Raw genomic sequence first — 18,930 nt, 5'->3', positions numbered from 1 at the left:
GAGACAGGGTTTCTCTGTATAGCTCTGGCTGTCCTGGAACTCACTCTGTAGACCAGGCTGGCCTCCAATTCAGAAATCCGCCTGCCTCTGCATCCCAAGTGCTGGGATTAAACGCATGCGCCACCACCGGCTTTCTGTGTATGTCTTAACTCTTGTGACTTTTGAACCTAATTGTGGTTCAGTGCTCATTTTCCATACTTGAACCCTGAGATCTTACCCTTAGGGTTCTAAATGTAAGAATAAGCAGCAGCCCAACCCTATAAGCAGACTTCAAAGAGACTAGATAGGTGCTACTAGCTCAACGTCCCAGGCCATTCCAGGCTCACCTCAGTGCCACCTGTGAGACTGCACCAGCCCCGAGTCAGTCACTGGCTACAGTTACACTACACTACACTACACTACACTACACTACACTACACTACACTACCTGTCCTTTTTGCCTCAGGCCATATCCATAGCTGCTACTGTGGTCTCAGCCCCTTGCATACTTACCCACCTTCCTTCATGCACTTGCTTACCTGGCCACTAATCTCTTCTCTCCGGAGTAGCCGGATGGCTAGGCGTAGCAGCCCTACCACTGCTCGCTCCACAAGGAAGCAGAAATCTTGTGCCTGAACACAGAGGTGGTATAGATGATCTCGAACAGTCTGCCATACACAGCCCACACGGTCCCTAAAATCATAAAGGGTAAGGACAGTTTCAACTGGAGAAGCACGGAGCCTTTCACAGTTCGTGGGTATTGTGCCTTAAGCAGCCAAGCACAAGCTCCCCATAACTGCTCACAGCCTCGCTTGTTTCTTGCTCTCCCTCACCAAGATGCTTTCAGGCACAAGCTCCGTGTGGGGTATGCCTAAAGACTGCTCTGACCTGCCCTCTCCTACCTGTTCTCTAACACGATCCTTAGCAGCATCTCCAGACAGAAGGCAGCATCTTCTTCATCATATGTCTCTTCATCTGGTGTCACCGAGACCAGAGCCTAGAAGACACCAGCAGGGAAAATAGGGATGGAAGAGAAGCCACTGGCTCTGTCCCAACAGAGCTTGAAGGCTGCACCACCACCCTGTTGCCTTTCTCAGACCTCTTCATCTTGTACCTTCATGAGCTCCCACCCTGCTGCCCTTCTCAGACCTCTTCATCTTGTACCTTCATGAGCTCCCACCCTGCTGCCCTTCTCAGACCTCTTCATCTTGTACCTTCATGAGATCCCACCCTGCTGCCCTTCTTAGACCTCTTCATCTTGTACCTTCATGAGCTCCTGCAATGATTCCAGCTGGAGGAACTTGCTTTCTGTGATCATTTTTTCTGGGTCACATTGCTAGAGGGGACACAAGAAAGAGGGATCTATAACAAAGGAAGAGAATTTCTAAAAGCCAGAGAGAGGGGACAGAACTGCCCTTGCTACAATCCCTAGATGATGACACTCTTCAGTTCACAGGGGCATCTTTTTAGGAGGTCTCATGAGAGACAGACAGACAGACAGACAGACAGACAGACAGACGGGCGGTTACCTTGATACAGTCCAAGGCTGCCCTCTTGGCCTCTTGGTTCTCTGTAGATGGGCCCCGTACACTCGACTGCTCAGTACCACTCAATGTCAGCCAGCTTACAAAGCTAAGGACTGTTGACTCTCCTCTGTAGGAAAGGATACGTGTCCTGGTGAGCGCCAACATTCTGATTACTTCCTTTCTCTAGGCTTTCAGCCACTGGTCTGCCCTTACCGGTTGGATGGTGTCTCCTCCCGCTGTAGAGAGATCTTGCCATTGGGATCCACAAAATCTTCCACCTGGAAAAGAGTAAAGCAAGAGTAATTTATTTCTAGAGTCTGGAAAATGGCTCGATAGTTAAGAGTACTTGTTACTGTGGCAAAGGACCTGTGTCTAGTTCCCAGCACCCACATGGTGGATTACAATCATCTGTAAATCTAGTTCCAGGGAATCTGATGCCCTCCTCTATCCTCCATTGGCACTAAGTATGTACATCATATGCCCATATACACATAGATCTAAAAAACAATTACAAGAAATTAGCTGGCCATGGTGGAATAGGTCTGGAGTCTCAGCTCTGAGGAGGCTGAGATAGGAGCTACAGAGCAAGTTCAAGGCCAACATAGTCAACACAGTGAAACCTTGTCTCAAAAAAATCGTTTCTTTTGTGCATCATTTGCATCCCCGTGCTTCCTGACCAAGCAAACTTCCCTGGATGTCTTCCTGCAGACAGTCCATATACTATTGTGTTCCCTCTAAGCAGTACTGACTGCAGCTTCTACCAGCCTTCCTTTATAGCTGTCCCTGTAGCATTACATTTGAGGTGTTCTTAGTGAGCATTGGCAAGCATCAGGTGTAGTGCTGTCCTATACACAGCACAGGCTAGGATTTTGACTTGTTAATGCTGAACGTTCTATCAAGAATTACCTCCACCGCTGGGCAATGGTAGCGCATGCCTTTAATCCAGCACTTGGGAGGCAGAGGCAGGTGGATTTCTGAGTTCAAGGCTAGCCTGGTCTACAAAGTGAGTTCCAGGACATCCAGGGCTACACAGAGAAACCCTGTCTCAAAAAATGGAAAAAAAAAAAAAAAAGAATTACCTCCACCATAGCCTTGGGTAAAAGCTGGGCTCGGAAGAGCTGCAGCATCGCCTCCATGATATTCTTCCAACCCTCCCGAAGGATGTCACCATGACGATGGGCCAAATGGAATACTGTCTTGGCTGCAATGTGGGCCTTAGGGTTGCTTCCAAATACACTGGGCAGGTTCTCAATAGACTGGAAAAGAGGTTTTAAAGAGTCAGGGTTTGGTTCATGTCTGGAAGGAAAACTTTCAGATCTCTCTGCCTGTGGTTCCCAAGAATCTTTCTGTTGGATTTGCTTCAAATCCCCTACAATATTAGTAGGAAGGTCAACCTGATGAAGGTCTTTCCTATGGCATCCCCTCCCCATCCCATTACAGGAGGTGACATTATTCTCATTCCAGACCTTGTAAGACAGAACTGGCTTAAGCTTGTTCAAGAGGGTAGATCTGGTGGATGTAACTTCCATGGCTGAGGCTCACTCTCATTTGGGCCTCTAAGCACACTCCTGCTCCAACTCACCTCACTGCTTAGAGCTGTGAATTTGCACAGAGAGATGATGAGATTGTCAAACACATCGCTGAGGCCATAGTGAGCGGAGATCATGGCACACTTCCTGTAATGTCACCCCATCACAGAAACAGTCACTGAAAGGCCACTCGACCCTTCTAGGTTCCTAAGCAGTCTTCTACTGGCTCTTCCCCAATGGGTCAGAAAGAAACCTTTAACTCCAGCCTGATTAAGATTGAGATTTCCCAGGCTCCAGCCTCCCTCCAGAAAATTAGGAGAAATCCCATTCTGAAGAAAGTAAATCAGGAGTCAAAGAGGCATGGGGGTAACCCACATTAACTTAGTGAGATGCAAGGATATGAAGACCAAGGGCAAAGTAGAGCTACCTGAAGCCTGAGATGGCTTTCTGGATGATAGTCTCCTCAAGGCTTTTATCGAAGACATAAGAGAGAGCAGCAATTGTGGGGCCCCAGGTCATAGTGAAGAGGTCAAGGTCGTAGCTGCTAGGAGGTGCCCGAAGGAAGATGCCCTCAGGGGTAGCACCTCGATGAAGCAGCACGCTCCACACATAGTTCTCACGAACCAGACCTGTCTGCTCCTCAGGCATCACGATCTCCTCATTCCTGCCAGGGGGAAGGGGAAGCGAGGCATACTCCTGTGAGCACACTGCTTCCAAACCAAGGAACGGGGTCTGCCTACGAGGCATCTCACACTCACATGAGGCTATCACAGCTGCAGCCAAGTGATCTGTTTGCACCCTAGCACTGGGCCAGGGAGAGTGTGAACATTCAGAGTCTCATCTCAAACCTTCATATCTGTGCTAAGATCTCACATTCCTTCTGGGGGAAGCATAAACTTGCACTTTTCCTGACTTCTGATAAGGAGTAAGCGGAGGGAGGCAGCACATACCCATAACTCTAGCCCTTAGTACCCAAGGCAAGGAGATGACTCAGATATATAGCAAGTCTAAGGCAATCTTGAGCTGTATGAGGTTCTGTCTCAAGATAATAACAAAACAACTACGTATCCTATCTCTGACTCGAGCCTTACCCTCTAATGCTGATCTCGATTTCTCTACCAATCAGAAAATGGATTTTGTGAGCTCTCCAGGAAGCCAGGTAATTTAGGCTCAGGAAACAGGGTCATGATACCTCAATTAAGAGGAACAGTTTGGATTGGAGATGTAGCTCCGTAATGAAACATATTCTTAGCCTCCATGAGGACCTGGTTCAATCCCTAGTGCAAACACATAACTTAAACATATAACATGAGAGGGCCAGTGTGTATAGACCCTACGCTTGGAATACTAGACTCCCATAATTGTTTACACTTCTTTAAGTAAGAAGTGAGCTCCCCAGACAAGGATGACCAGGTAAGTCTCTAAGCTAGATCCAGGGCATGTGAGTCACTAAAGTCTGTCGTGACTCTAGAAGCAGGAAAGGGAGGCAATGAGCCCTCTTTAGCAGAGATACCACATTACTCTCCACACATACTCACTTGATGGCATGGTACATGTCTTCCAGGATGTCTTGCTCGAAGTCCTTGCCTCCATTCACACCTTTTAGGTTTTTTCGAAACTCCTAGAGATAGGCCAGTATGTTTTCCCTTGTGTCAATGCTGTATGCCACCCAAGGAACTCCTTAAGTTTGTGACAAACACGACTTTGGAAACAATTAAGTGAAAGAACCCACTCTCCATCCCAGTCCCTCTTCTGAATTGGTCATCCCTCCCTGAACCCCTGGACAGAACTCTGTCCCCCCACACACTGGAAACTTTCCTTATCTTTGCTGATACTTTGAAAGCTGTATTAGGTCTTCTGTTTTGGTTGGAGCCCAAGCTTACCTCCAGGGTCATGGGTGCATTCTGCTTGCGAACATTGTGGTTATGTTGGTCAGTGTTAAGCATGATGACAGCATAGGCCAGGGCAAAGCAGGCATCGCTATTAGCAAATGGGGAGCCATTACAACTCTGAAAAAGCAAAGACTCCATCTGTGGTAATGTCCTTTTCTGGCCAAGTAAGTTCTTACTACTACCAAGTGTTGGTATACGAGGGGCCTATCCAGAAAACGGCCAACTCCTTCATAGAAGGTACTCCATGGAAAGACCACTGCCGTGGCTCTCAGCCTTCTTAGGAGGCAAGCACTGAGGTTTTTTTAGCTGAGGGAACGAAGAATCCCTCAACCTGATCAGGGATCCTTGACGTAGTTTCTGACACTAAGACTTACCCTCCAGTGCTCAGTGAACACCTCCAGCAACCTGTGAATAACAGGTGCTTCCCCAGGCAAACGGAAGGCTTCCAGGTAGAGTCGGAGCGCTTCATCAAGCCGTAGACCCTGAAAGCTGAAGGTGCTACAGAGAAAGAGAACAGAGTGAAAAGGCTGAAGACATTGAAACTGTATAGATTAGGCTGTCAGTCTTCATAACATTCTCTTACTGAAACAGAGGAGGCTGAGGACTCTGGCCGTTTCTTACAGAATCCCTAACTTTAGCACTTCCCACATTAGTAAAATTCTAGGCACTTCACCCCTCAGAACCCTGCTCTATCCTACTCTGCGATGCTTTCCACTGGGATACAGGGGGTGGGGGTGGGATACTCCTAAAGCCTGAGTCCCTTTCAGGCCCAACAGGTATATATTATAGGAAGAGGCAAGGGTGTTAGTTATGTGAGCTGGCCATCAGCAGGAACTGGCAGACTTCCTTTGAGGGACAAATGCCTTGTCCCCCAGACATTTCCTTCTTCCTCTCTTCTTTCCCTGCACTCCTCCATATCTCTTTCTTTTTTGTGATACTCACGCATGCTAAAGGAGCAACTATCACTGAGTGCCATCCCAAGAAGGCGACCCTCATGTATGCTAAAGGAGCACACTATCACTGAGTGACATCCCAATCCCCACACTGCTTATTTCTTCCTCACCTCACAAAACTCTCCAACAGGTCCATGTTTTTCCGGTCACTCACAAACTCTCCAATCATTTTTTTGTCTAACCGAGGGTTTTCTCGGAGCCACTGGGCTACCTCTGTGTTATCCATTGGGATGGTGAGGAGGCCTTTCTCCTGCAGAAACTGGATCCCTTTCTTTGGTTTTTGGTTGAATTGCTCTGTACCAGTGATCAGCAGCTAGAAGACAAAGATTAGAGGTATCAAAAGTTGCTATGCTCTTAAGTCAGACAAGGCAGGCGGTAGTCTATTGCAGCCTGTAACTGTTCACCTAATGAGCTCTTTGAACATGGTTCTAATGAATTCCATTAGGACCTCTAGCTAACACTAGGTTGTACTGCCCTTAGCTTTTCCTGTCCTCCCATCTCACTGGCAGTGATTGGGAGCACCTTCCACTCCTTTTTGGGGGATACAGAGGTACAGGGCAGCCTCCCCTCCTCTAGTGAGAGATGGGGAGGTGGAGAGGAAGCAGCTTAGTGAGCTCTTCTCTTCAATTGGACAGCCACCTCTGGCGTCTACAGCCAGCTAGCATCATGTCATCTGGGCTGAGGTGCCTTCCCTTTTCAGACTGTCTGGCTTTTAAGGTCCTGCTTGGGTTTGAAGGAAAATCGAGGCGGCTTCCTGGTGAACTTTTTGTCAGCTAGGATGGAAGGAAGAGGAAAATACATCCCTCACTAAACTGATCTCTTTGCTCCCTGTATGTCTATACAGACTTGCAATCAAAAATATCTTTCTCCTAGTCAGGAAGCTACTCAGCATTAACACTTGCTGCTGGGAAAGGAGGCAGGGGAAGCAAGAGTGGGGACAATGATGGTTTGGCTTTCCTGACAGCAAGAGTCGGGACAATGATGGTTCGGCTTTCCTGACAGCAAGAGTGGGGACAATGATGGTTTGGCTTTCCCTGACAGCAAGAGTGGGAACAATGATGGTTTGGCTTCCCTGACTTTACAACTGAAGAAAAAAATAAATAAATTAACTGGGGCTGGAGAGATGGCTCAGAGGATAAGAGCACTGACTGTTCTTCCAGAGGACCTGAGTTCAAATCCCAGCAGCCACATGGTGGCTCACAACCATCTGTAATGGGATCCAATGCCCTCTTCTGGAATGTCTGAAGACAGCTACAGTGTACTCATATACATAAAATAAATAAATCTTTAAAAAAAAAATAAATAAATTACCCATGATTTGGGCTTTACTAAAGAACCAGAATAAGTATCAATGCCTTTTCTTACCAGTAGCTAGGCTGGACCTGGAGATGATCAATAACCTTTGCTGACCCAAATGACAGCAGCTTCCAGAGCTTCTGTCACCACCACTAGGAGTATCTGGCTTTTGGCTGAAGTAGCTTTGCTCAGGGGCCAACAGCAGCACGGGTCAGGTGTAAGGAAATGTTTTCCAAGGAGAGGGAGAAGTTGCACAGTCCTGGAAAACCCTAAAGACTAGTCTTGGAAGCTGTGTAAGGAGCTGCTAAAGTCAACCCATGTGCATCCTCTGAGACAAGCAGTCACTAAACACACTGGGGGAATGTGTGGAGGCATGTACCTTTTTTTTGTTTTTAATTTCAATTAGTTCCCGTGGATCTGGCAGAAGACAGGAAAATCGAGGCGGCTTCCTGGTGAACTTTTTGTCAGCTAGGATGGAAGGAAGAGGAAAATACATAAGACCTCTGTACAGTTGTTGATGCTCTCCCCAGCAAAAAGAAGTGGTCTCATACATTTTCTTGTCTTTGGCCTCTAACCTGCTGGAGATCCTACCTTCTAGGGCTCTAATTGTTTCCTTTCCTTTCTCTGGAGTTTAAAACAAGGTGAACTACTAGGGCTCTTCCAGGTATGGCCTGAGGCTACTCTGTTTTCTGAAACCTCCCCATGTTCCTTCTCTCTAAGCCCTCTAGTTGAAGGAGTTCAGAGTCATGGACACTGGGTACCTACCCCCAGAATCACCAGCTTCCTCCACATCACCACACCCTGGCTTTCCATGTTCTGTTGACAACCATCCTCCACTTGGAAAATGATGGCTTAGGGCATCTAAGGCCACACCTATGGCTTTCCCATCACTGGCTGCTCTCTCAGCTGCTAACAGAGAAAGACATGAAGACTTATGGGTAGGAAGTCAAACAGTATTGTAAAAGAGGTTGAATCCCAAGCCAGAAAGAGCTATGTGTTCTTATACAGGACACTAGCTAGCTCTGCTAGAAAAAATTCAAGACAAAGTAAGGAGGGAAGGGAAGAGAAAGGGGAAAAGGAAAGACAAGAAAGAAAAAAAACAATATAAGACGCTTCTCACACTTGTTAGTTTCTGAGTTGCCATCCACTGCCTCAAAGCCAGGTCTGGCTGTCTCTTTCTTCTCTTGCTGGTTGAGGGTATTGAGGACTTTGGCCTGACAATGAGCCTCAGTGCTGTCAATAACTGTCAATAGGGCATCAAGAGACAGCAGGTGTGTTGTATAAAGCTGACCAGACACAGGAAAGGCATTCTGAAAAGTAAACAGACCCTTAGACTTGAGGTAGGAATGTATTTCACATGATTATTTCCCCCCAAACCCAATAACTAATGATTTCTCGTTGCTCTTACAAATGCCTCCCTCACCCCTGTTCCTACCTCTGAAGTGGCCCACTCCCTGTACCATCAGTGCTACCATGGGGAGATTTCTTCACAGTTCCTAGAGGCCAGAGATAGTGCTCAGCACCTTGGACAGCAGCTTGGTGAGGTCTTCAAAGAGGTTGGAGCAGTAGTAGTCACAGTCATAGTTGATGTAGAGCTCAGTGACAAAGCTGGGGATGCGCCAGAGCTGTACAACAGCCTCCAGCGCCATCTCCTTCATCTCATAAGGCATCTTGGGGTTTTCAACAGTGATGATCTCCATGAGCTTTTTGATGTACATCTGTCAACAGCAACCCAGCGATAGCCATTTGGTTGAGGAAAAGACGGGAAGAGAAAATTGGAACACCACCAAACAGGAGGCATGTACTGAGATACCAAAAGATCCCCTCTCTTCAGTAATATATCCCCTCTTTGTCTCCCATAAGGCTCTCATTCCTATTTCCAGTCTCAAAGAAGTTGTCTGCTGTCCTTTTTAAAAATGTGCTGTCTATAAAGCCTGCCCTAGTCTTATTTAGACTTCCTTTTGGCAATTTGGTGGCAATGCTAGTTTGACTTATAAGAACTCCTAGGCAGAAAAGCTGCCCCATTTGTGGTAAGACCTGCCAGGCCTCATATTTGGATTCTTCCCCCACACTTTTTTTGAGACAGTTTTGCTCTGTAGCCCAGGCTGGCCTTCAACTCACAGGACTCTTCTTGCCTCAGCCTCCTAAAAGCTTGGGTTACTGGCAGGAGCTGTCGTGCCCAGTTATGGGCTCTCCTAGCCAACAGTTGTGCCTGGGATCCTCTTAACTACTCTACTGTGAAGGCTAGGCATTGATGCAAAGTAGGGAGGTCAAAAATACCTTCTACAGGAAGCTCATACAAATCTCTACCTTGAGGTAGAGCACCCACTGGTAGACCTCTCCACTCTTTCAGAGTCCCCCACCCTATGCCCGATAACCCTTCCCCTCCTCAACATGGTGTTGCAGCTCTCAATGTGGGCAGAGCCTTGCTCAACCAGAGGACGCTCCAGCCACCAGAAGTCCAGGTAGGCTGCCTGTCCCTGGATCCTGTCCACAAACTTTCTTGGTATTCCTCCCATCCTCTCCCCAATCCCCCACCTCACCTTGTCCTAGCCTCCACTTGGACCAGAGGCCATGCTAGCTGTTAGAAGTCTAGCCCATAACTCTGGCAGTACTCACTTACAAGTGAATATTAGCTGTTAAGTAAAGGATAATCATGCTACAGTCCCTGGACCCAGAGAGGCTAAGTGACAAGGAGAGCTCTGGGGTGGGGGGGTGAGGGAGGGTGCAACTGGATCTCTCTGGGAAGTTGAAATAAAGTTTGTGAGTAGATTGGGGGCAGGTGGGGATGGGAACAGGAGGGATGAGGTGGGGGTAGATGGAGGGAGACAGTACAAGGAGAGATGACTGGAGCAGGAGGGCATGGGGTGGGTTGATATGGAAACCAAGTGTAGCAAAACCTCCCTGGAATCTACGAGAGTGACCCTAGAGAGGACGCCTAGTAATGGAGGACCCAGAACCTGAACTGTCCATTTTCTGTAACCAGGCAAGGCTTCTATGGAAGGACTAGGATACCTACCCAGCCACAAAACCTTCCACCTACAATCTGTCCTGCCTGCAAGATATGCAGGGGCAATGGTGGCACAGAACTTGTGGAAATGGCCTACCAATGACTTGTTTAATTTTAGGCCCATCCATGAGAGGAAGCTCATGCCTAGTACTGCCTGGATGATTAGGAATTGGAGGCTGGATAGTCCAGAGACCTATGGTAGAACTAAACACCAGAAAAAAAAAATCAATGAAATGACTCCTATTGATAATCTTCTATACATAGAACTCATTGATTAGCACAGTTCTCCAGAGAGGCTGCCCCTGGCTTGGAGCAAATACAGAGACCCATAGCCAAATAGGTGGAGAGAGAGCCCAGGTTTTCTACCGGGTCCCTCCCTGAGATGGGAAATGCGGTGGAAGAGGGTAGAGGATACCTGGAGAGCAGAACTCAGCAGGACACACAGGGGCAAGCTTAAGGCCTGTATAGGTCTGCACTAGACCCTCTGCATATATGGTTGTTGTTTGGTGTTTTGGGAGGACTACTGACAGTGGGAGTGGGGGTGTCTCTGACTCTTCTGTCTGCTTTTGGGACCCCTTTCTTCCTAGTGGGTTGCTTCACCCAGCCTGTGCCTGCTCTTATTGTATCTTGTACCATGTTTAGTTGATGTCCCTGGGAAAGGCCTGCTCTTTCTGAGATGGGAGTGGGGAAGTGGGAAGAGTGGATCTGGGGGAGAAGGGAGGGGAGGGAGCACTGGGAGGCATGAAGGAAGGGGAAGCTGTGGTTGAGATGTAGTGTGTGAGAGAAGAAGAAATAAAAAAATTTTAAAAATCTATCTTAAGCATGATTCATTGAGCTGGCCCATTGATAATGCCATGTAGTTCCCTGTTTTTGTTTTACTTTCCAAGGTCAAGAAACTTACCTCTAATTGGAACTTGAGGTGTTCCCGCATGCTCTCAAAGAGTAAGAAGCATACTCGTAGGGATGCAGCATAAAGGTTCAGTCGCTCTACACTGAGTAGCTGGGGATCAGAGAGTGAAAAGCCATGAGGTTTCTCAGGTCGAGTATAATCCAACCAACAAAGAGAGGAGAGCAGACCAGTCAGGCTGCTTCAGAAGGCCCGTGTTCTAAGGGAACTCTTTTTTTCTTGTCATTTGTTTTAAAAAGCAAACTTTACATTTGTTTATTTGTGTGTGAAAGCTACATTCCAAGGGAGAGTCTCCCCTCTCTCTGCCTTCTAGGTGCCAGGGATCAAACCCAGCACGTCAGGCTTGATGGTACATTCTTTTACCCACTGAGCTATGTTGCTGGCTTGGTTTTGTTTTTCTGAGATAGGAGCTCATGTAGCTCAGGCTGGTCTCGACCACACTACGTAGCTGAAAGTTACCTTGGATTCCTTATCTTCCTGCCTCTACCTCCCAAGTGCTGGGTTACACATATGTCCCACCACACTGGGTTTTGATTTAGCCATTCCTTCCTCAGTAGCTCTCTAAGGAGCTCTTTCACTGTGGCTGCTGGCCAACTGAAAGAAAGGGTGCTAGTCATGGAATTCTAGTGGTTTCTCAATCTCAAAAAACAACCAAGGTCTCTGGGCAATCTAGTCTTACCTGGAATAAGTGTCGGCACATCTCATCCTTGATTAGACCCAAGAGGGTCTGGCACTGGGCCACAGGGGCTGACTCAAGAGCCACTGTCAGCAAATGCAGTCCCATGTGGATCATAACCTCAGAGTTATGGCGGTCATGTGGATTTGTGAGGGAGATAAGGAAGCGGAAGAGCTCACGGATGCAAGGAAGACCATACGGAAGCAAAGCTGTGCCTGAAAAGGTGGCAAGAGAACAGGTGGGAAGACATGTCCCAGCGGTTTGATAACATATGGATATGTGTTATCCATGGCACACACTTGATTGTGGTGTTTGTGTGTTATGTGTGTTTGGTGCCTGCATGTGCAGGTATGGTATGGTGTGCAAATGTATGTGCCTGAGCAGGTGCATATGGAAGACTCAAAGGATGTCAGATGCCTTCCTCTTCTTGCTCAGCTTTATTGCCTTAAACAGGTCTCTCACTGACCTGGAAACTCATTGTTTCAGCAAACTCTGCAGACTCATATGTCTGCAAACCCCAAAGATGGGATCACAGGCACATGCAGCCATGCCTAACTCTTTACATGGATACAAGGGATTTGAATTCTGGTCCTCACTCTTACAGAGATGCAATCTCACCCACTGAGCCATCTTCCAGCCCTTATCTGTGGCAATTTCAGGAAATTAATTTCCTCCAAGGAAAAGGATCTATTTCTTAATGGATGAAATCAGAACCAAGGATTTTTCTTAAAAGTCCTAAGTTTTATATTGCTCCTTCTCTCCTCCAATTATCTCTCTAATTCTCTGAATGATTTAGGGAAAAGTTCTATATATGCTAACAGTTTTATAGCTTGATTCCATTTCCTGTTTAGAAAATGGATTCACAGGTGATAGTCGACTTCATCCAAGCTGCTCTAGGCTCAGAAAGAGTATCTATCTTGAAGGGTGGGGGTAGATAAACAGGCAGAGCCTTCCTGCAGTACCTACCTTCTTTCTGGGAGGACTGGGTAAAGCGCACACCCCGAGGATTGACATAGTCCATGTCGTGGACAGAAGCAGAGTCAGAGTGGTCAGTAGGGGATGTACACTCCTCTAACACTTCAGGGATAGATTCCACCGATGCTGACTGGGCCTTTTCTACATGGGCCCCTTCCTGCTATGACCAACAGCAGTGAGACATACAAACAAAAATGAGGCAAAAACAACTTAAAATTTATTCCCCTGAATTTTATGGCTTCCAAGCTGTCTTCAAAGGACTACAGCTCATTGATTTATACATCAATATAAAATGTCCCAGGGCCACCTGAGGGACCACTGTCTAGGATGACAGAACTCTACAGGTGCAAAACTGTCACAAGACTCACAATTTAGATGATCCCCTTCCTGTTAAGCCTGCGCCTCCCTTTCTTCAGATGCTACCTACATTGATATTGGTAGATCTCCTGAGTTCCTTTTCACAGTCAGACTGTGTTTTCTGGTCAGCAAAAATAATTCTAGGAAACAGTATGCAGTGGTTTGAATGGTGTGGCCTTGTTGGAGGTGTGTCACTGTGGGGTTTGCTTTGAGACCCTCCTAGCTGCCTGGGAGACCCTCCTCCTAGCTGCCTGGGAGACCCTCCTCCTAGCTGCCTGGGAGACCCTCCTCCTAGCTGCCTGGGAGAGTCTTTTGGCTGCCTTCAGAACAAGATGTAAAACTCAGCTCCTCCAGCGCCATGCCTGCCTGGCCTGCCTGGAGGCTTAATGTTGCCCGCACTGATGATAGTGGACTGAAATTCTAAACCTGTAAGCCAGTCCAATTTAATGGTGTCCTTTATAAGAGTTGCCTTGGTCCCAGAGTCTCTTCACAGCGATGGAAACCCTAACTTAGACACAGGGAAGAACTACTTTTACCAACCTTCCTTCTTCATCTTTTTTTTTTTTTAAATTTTATTTATTTATTTATTTATTTACTTTTTAATAGGCAGGGTTTTACTATGCATCTCTAGCTGCCTTGGAACTCTCTGTAGATCAGGCTGGCCTTAAACTCACAAAGATCCACCTGTCTTTGCCTCCTGAGTGCTGGGATTAAAAACATGTACCACCATGCTTGGCCAAAGCTCAGGTACAAAACCCCCAAAAGAACAAGCCAGTTCCTACAGTGACCTGTAGAACTAAAGAGGAGCCTTTAGACATCAGTCATACCTGAGGGTCAAGCTGATCAGAAACACCTATCTCATTGCTCCCAGGCTCTGTGGTTGTGATTTCCCTTGGGGAGCCAGCTTGCTCCAGGTCAGTGAGGTCCTCCTTGGAGGTAGTCTGGGAGGATAATTCCAGGCCACTATCTGTACAAGGACTGACCACTGTCGAGGCAGCTTCTGAACTTGCAGAGGAGATGGATGTGGGCGCATCAATGAAGGGCATGCCACCTGACAAAGAAAAGAATGAAACTTGAAGGCAAAGAGACCCTTGGTGAGTAAGGCATCCTCTATAGTACCAGGGTCTTGCTTAGACTGAGTGCTCATGTATGTGTGCCTCTGGAGCAGTACGAATCTATGAAAGCAAATGAACTGAAGCTGTTTAGTGCAGGGCCGTTAAATGGTCACAGTCTGATTTGGAGTTTCCTTTTCTGATCTCTGCAGAAAAACTAAAACCACTCAACTTTCCATTTCAAATCCCTCATAAAGAAAGGATCTTCTCTATGTGTTTTAATAAGAAGCAACCCAGGCACTCACCAGTAAGGTTAGAGGACACGGTGGCTCCATTTGGGGTGGGCAGCTCTGAACATGGTATGACTTTGGTTGTATGACGTGGAGGTCGGGGCGATCTTTTCTGTTTCTTCCACTTGGATGAGTCACTCATGCCTCCTGCTCTCATTTTCAGCTGGAAATATCATATACAATTAGTATCCAGACTAAAAGAGTATAACTTTAAACTAAGATGTTATTCCTAGAAACATCTCATTACTCAGTCCGCTGGTCTCCAGAAAACAGCTTACACCCCACATCAGTATTAAATAATCTAGACCATCATAACATACACGTACACCTCTCCATTCATAGCTTTTTGGACTGGCACAGAGGCTTTCACATGGAAAGTAGCATTTTGCATTTGGACTAGTCATTGCTATAGCCAGCTGTCACATTGTCACTCTGCTTCCTGGGTCCTTGGTGCTGTATACTGATGCATGAACCTCTTGCTTTAAAGGTAAGGCAGGCTTTGCCCAGAGCCTCAGGCTACAGACTTGTGCATGGACTTTTTTCCACAGTCAACTGCAGGGCAGCTCCTACTTCTAGCTCTTGTCTAGGTATGAGCACCTACCCCTTCCTATGTAGATAGATTCAAAGCTTTCCCACTAAGGCATGGACTGGGACTTAGACCATAAGGACAACTCTTTTTCTGGAAATTCTGTATCAAAATGGATGGTCAAAGTTAATTTTTTAGAGAAGAGTGATACATTGATTTATTTATGGAGTTAAGACTCAGCAGTGGTGCTGGGCAGTGGTGGCGCACGCCTTTAATCCCAGCACTTGTGAGGCAGAGGCAGGTGGATTTCTGAGTTCAAGGCCAGCCTGGTCTACAGAGTGAGTTCCAGGATAGCCAGGGCTACATAGAAAAACCCTGTCTCAAAAAACCATCCCCCCCAAAAAAGAATGGGGGCTGTGCCATGTTGCTGCTCCCAATTTTGATATAGCAATAAAACCTCTTGTTGTTCTTACAGTTGCTCTTCCTGGGTACACTTCATTTTATTTTATTATGTTATTACTTTTGTAGACAGAGCCTCATGTATCCTGAGCAGGTCTCAAATTCACTATGTAGCCAAGGATGACCTTGAGCTTTGCATTCTGCTTCTACTTCCCAAGATCTGGGATTACAGGTATGTTCCCCCCACCCCCAAACTCCACTTATGTGGTACTGGGGCTCAATCCTAGGGCTTTGTATATGTTAGGTAAAGACTCTTGCAACTGAGTTACATCCCCAGCACCACTAGATACAATTTTTTAGGATCTATTCAATTTCTTCTGATATTTGGAGATAAAATTTCTTCTTCAAGCTCTGTCTCTCTCAAAGCTTTGCTAGCCTCTCATCATCTGCTAAGATAATTCTCCCTTCCTTCCCCAAATATCCTAATAAAGGAGGCCCCCAAACTGAACCTTTCTTCCAGCTCTTAACACAGTAGCAGCTTTTCATTGGATTCATATTCTTGTTTTTCCATCTCCAAAACATCTGCAGTCATATGCCTAGATATGAGCTTCTATGACTAAACAGGGACCAGGGTGCTCTTGTCTGTAAGTAACCTAGGAGTTGAGGTAGATCACACTCATGGTAGAAAAAGATCTAAGAGAACAAGCCAAACAGGAGGCAAGAAACCCCAAAGACCGAGGAAAGAAAACAAGGACCATTTGGCTTTACTGGTCATTATCACTAAGCTTCAAAAAGTCCAACCAACTAAAGGTTTATAAGTTAACCCCCCATTCTAGGAGGCCTCACTTCTACTAAGAATGGCAGTCAGTAATGGACATCCTTTCCATATACGAGTTGGTATCTCCTATCTTCTGCTTTATGTTTTGCAAATGTAGCTTCAACTAGGTTATTTCAGTGAGTGTTCCTGGCCTTTTGACTGGTACAGGAGCCCCAAGGCTGGTAGTTGTCATGAAAGCTTCACTGTTGCTGCATTATGTGTCCTAAGACTCTAAGGTGCATAGTAGGCGGCAGGTGTCCATGGAACCCTGTATCACTTTATCTCTATAATTCTACATTCCAAAAGACAACAGTAGCTTTATAAGAATAGTGCAGACTTTAGGCTAATAGTCATGACAACATGCAGGCTAGTTACTGAAGAGAGCTGAAATTGGTAACTATACAAACACAAAAATTTGAGACAATGCAATCAAATAGGACAGAGAGCCCTTGCTAGGGGACACTCTCTCCCAGAGTTAATTCATCTGCAGTGACAGGAATGCTCACAATCATGCACACCCTTGTGATGGATAGTGTGGACAACCTCTCTCCCTTACTTTTCTTGTCTTTTAAAGGCAAGGATACCTCAAGGTCAGGCAAACTTTAGCTTATACTCCTTCCCTAAACTCAGCTACTAAATTTTGAATTTTAAAGGACAGAGGCTATCTTTGCAGATTCTAGAAAGTTCCCAGTCTTCTGGTCCCTAGTTCCTTTCCATCAATCTAGAGATCTAAACTTTGCAACGATCCTTTTTATGAAAACAAAAACAAAAACAAAAACAAAAACAAAACCCACCAGGTGGTGGTGGTACACGCCTTTAATCCCAGCACCTGGGAGACAGAGGCAGGCAGATTTCTGAGTTCGAGGCCATCCTGGTCTACAGAGTGAGTTCCAGTACAACCAGGGTTATACAGAGAAACCCTGTCTCAAAAAAGCAAACAAACAAAAAACCAACCCCCCCCAAAACAACAACCCCCCCAAACCAAACTAAACCACCCCCCCAAAAAAAACCAAAAAAACCCTCTCACAGCATGGAACACCTTTTCCCACTAACATAACCATGTATCCAAATTTACACAAGGACTGTCTATGCCGTCTACTCCAGCTCTGAGACAGGGGAGGGAGAAGGATCTTGCTTAAGGTCCCTGTAGTTTGCCTAGAAATGGTGGGTCTTAAGTCTCCCCAAAAGATGACAGCAGGACCCACATTTTCTAGGCTCATTTTGTGATGTTCAAGAATTCATTCTACTTCCAAGCATCCAGAAATCCCAGAATTCCCAGTACTGCAAAGCTATAAACACATGCAACTTTCAAAAGCCAAGCTGTGTTATAGAATGGGTAAGTTGTGCTCTGAACAACAGAAATGGGACCCAGTGTTACATATAAAAAAATAAACATTTAAATAAATAAGTAAACCGAAAGGGAGAAAGGAAAGGGAGAGGGAGAGAGACCTTGAGGTTCTTAAAGAGAAGTACCCTCTCTAACTGGTTCAGGGCTTTGGTCTGCTCCCCACTACTTAGCTCCAGTTTGTTGAGGAGACATGGAGAAATCTGTGAAAGACAGGCAAATGCACGATTTAAACAGAGTAAAATAAACTCAGACATGAGCCAACAGGGCACAGGGCAGGAATGGGGATGAATGGGAGGGAACATGGGTGGGTCAGGTGCATGCACCAAATAGCCAAGGGTCATTTCCACGGGCAGAACCTCATCAGAGATCTGAGAAGTCCAGAGTTTCAATTCAAGACAGAAAGAAGCTATCCTGATCACCATCTTTTCTTAGCAATCTGAGAACCCTTTTGATCCAGAGTACAGCTTGATTTGATCTCTTCAACAGAGACTATTGTAAGCACAAGCCCAGTCTTATTCAGCATTAGGAGGGGATTTTGGGGCACAGCCTCTCTAGGACTCTTGCTTGCTAACAAGACTGAGCCCAATGGGATGGCCAGACTTCCATCTTTGTCAGCACGCATCTTTACCAGCTTGGTCAGCCTTGCCCAGTTTCCTAAAGCAAACAGCATGGTTGGTCAGAGAGGAAAGGTGGAGGAAGGAGAGGTACATGGGAGGCATATTTCTGACTTATAGGAGTGACAATTATTTGTAGATTACAAGTAGACCCATCTAAGCGAAAACATGTCTTAGCTACTAAGCAATAGTAGTACTGAAGTTCGGAAGTTAAGGTGGTTTGGACAAGGAACAGCAGATGAGCTCTCAGACCCCACCTTCTTCATGTTGGTTCCCACATAGCTCTTGGGTTCTTCTTTAAACTGAGGTAACCTATAAGAGAGAATAGTGTGACTGTTACTGGGGATAATGACAGTGTTCTTCTCTAGACCTGCTATAGCAAGGGTGCATTGAAACACAGTATCTTGTCTCTTAGTTTACTCTTAAGAGAAGCTAGTTAGAAAAAAGCTAATTTCATCCCCTTTAGAGCTTTGGAGCTATAGGAATTGGAATACATATGATATAGGCAAAGTAGTCACTGGGACAGGGTGACTAAGTACTCTTGGAGTATGAAGGCTCTCTTCATCCTTGAAAAGCACTGATGAAAGCCAAAAGATAGGCACAGAAAATAGTAAAAGCAGGTTGGTGTTTTAAAGGCAGTAAATCCACAGAGTAAGAAACTCTCCCCATAGCAGAAGCCAAGAACAGTTTAGTGTACAGATAATAGAGATTAAACCTGAAAGCAAAAAGAAATCTCATTCGTTTAAAAGTCATTGCTTCAATTCTTCCCTAAGTGTATCTTTTG

The 18,930-nt window shown here is 46.1% G+C and overlaps 1 protein-coding gene across 8 annotated transcripts in view; it reads right to left on the bottom strand.

Annotated features, from left to right (window-relative positions):
• Gbf1 (golgi brefeldin A resistant guanine nucleotide exchange factor 1) overlaps positions 1-18,930 on the bottom strand; it is a 137,375-nt gene that overhangs the window by 13,525 nt on the left and 104,920 nt on the right. For 2 of the 8 annotated variants that reach the window (XM_031390527.1, XM_031390531.1), the window contains exons 8-29: positions 18,404-18,458; positions 14,458-14,605; positions 13,928-14,151; positions 12,735-12,903; positions 11,772-11,983; positions 11,087-11,185; positions 8,699-8,893; positions 8,296-8,485; positions 7,941-8,084; positions 7,555-7,643; positions 5,990-6,192; positions 5,301-5,424; positions 4,918-5,043; positions 4,573-4,655; positions 3,462-3,698; positions 3,088-3,181; positions 2,585-2,761; positions 1,719-1,783; positions 1,509-1,632; positions 1,244-1,315; positions 882-976; positions 519-672 (exon numbers count right to left, since the gene is read on the bottom strand). In XM_031390527.1, coding sequence (XP_031246387.1) covers positions 519-672; positions 882-976; positions 1,244-1,315; positions 1,509-1,632; positions 1,719-1,783; positions 2,585-2,761; positions 3,088-3,181; positions 3,462-3,698; positions 4,573-4,655; positions 4,918-5,043; positions 5,301-5,424; positions 5,990-6,192; positions 7,555-7,643; positions 7,941-8,084; positions 8,296-8,485; positions 8,699-8,893; positions 11,087-11,185; positions 11,772-11,983; positions 12,735-12,903; positions 13,928-14,151; positions 14,458-14,605; positions 18,404-18,458 — 3,079 coding nt within the window. The remainder of the gene's footprint in view (positions 1-518; positions 673-881; positions 977-1,243; positions 1,316-1,508; positions 1,633-1,718; positions 1,784-2,584; positions 2,762-3,087; positions 3,182-3,461; positions 3,699-4,572; positions 4,656-4,917; positions 5,044-5,300; positions 5,425-5,989; positions 6,193-7,554; positions 7,644-7,940; positions 8,085-8,295; positions 8,486-8,698; positions 8,894-11,086; positions 11,186-11,771; positions 11,984-12,734; positions 12,904-13,927; positions 14,152-14,457; positions 14,606-18,403; positions 18,459-18,930) is intronic. The other 6 variants (XM_031390529.1, XM_031390533.1, XM_031390530.1 and 3 more) reach the window with 4 other exon arrangements.

The sequence above is a fragment of the Mastomys coucha genome, unplaced genomic scaffold, assembly GCF_008632895.1.
Source record: "Mastomys coucha isolate ucsf_1 unplaced genomic scaffold, UCSF_Mcou_1 pScaffold21, whole genome shotgun sequence".
Taxonomy (NCBI): Eukaryota; Metazoa; Chordata; class Mammalia; order Rodentia; family Muridae; genus Mastomys; species Mastomys coucha.
Note: the sequence above shows the minus strand (reverse complement) of the source record. Positions and strands in the feature narration are given on the sequence as shown.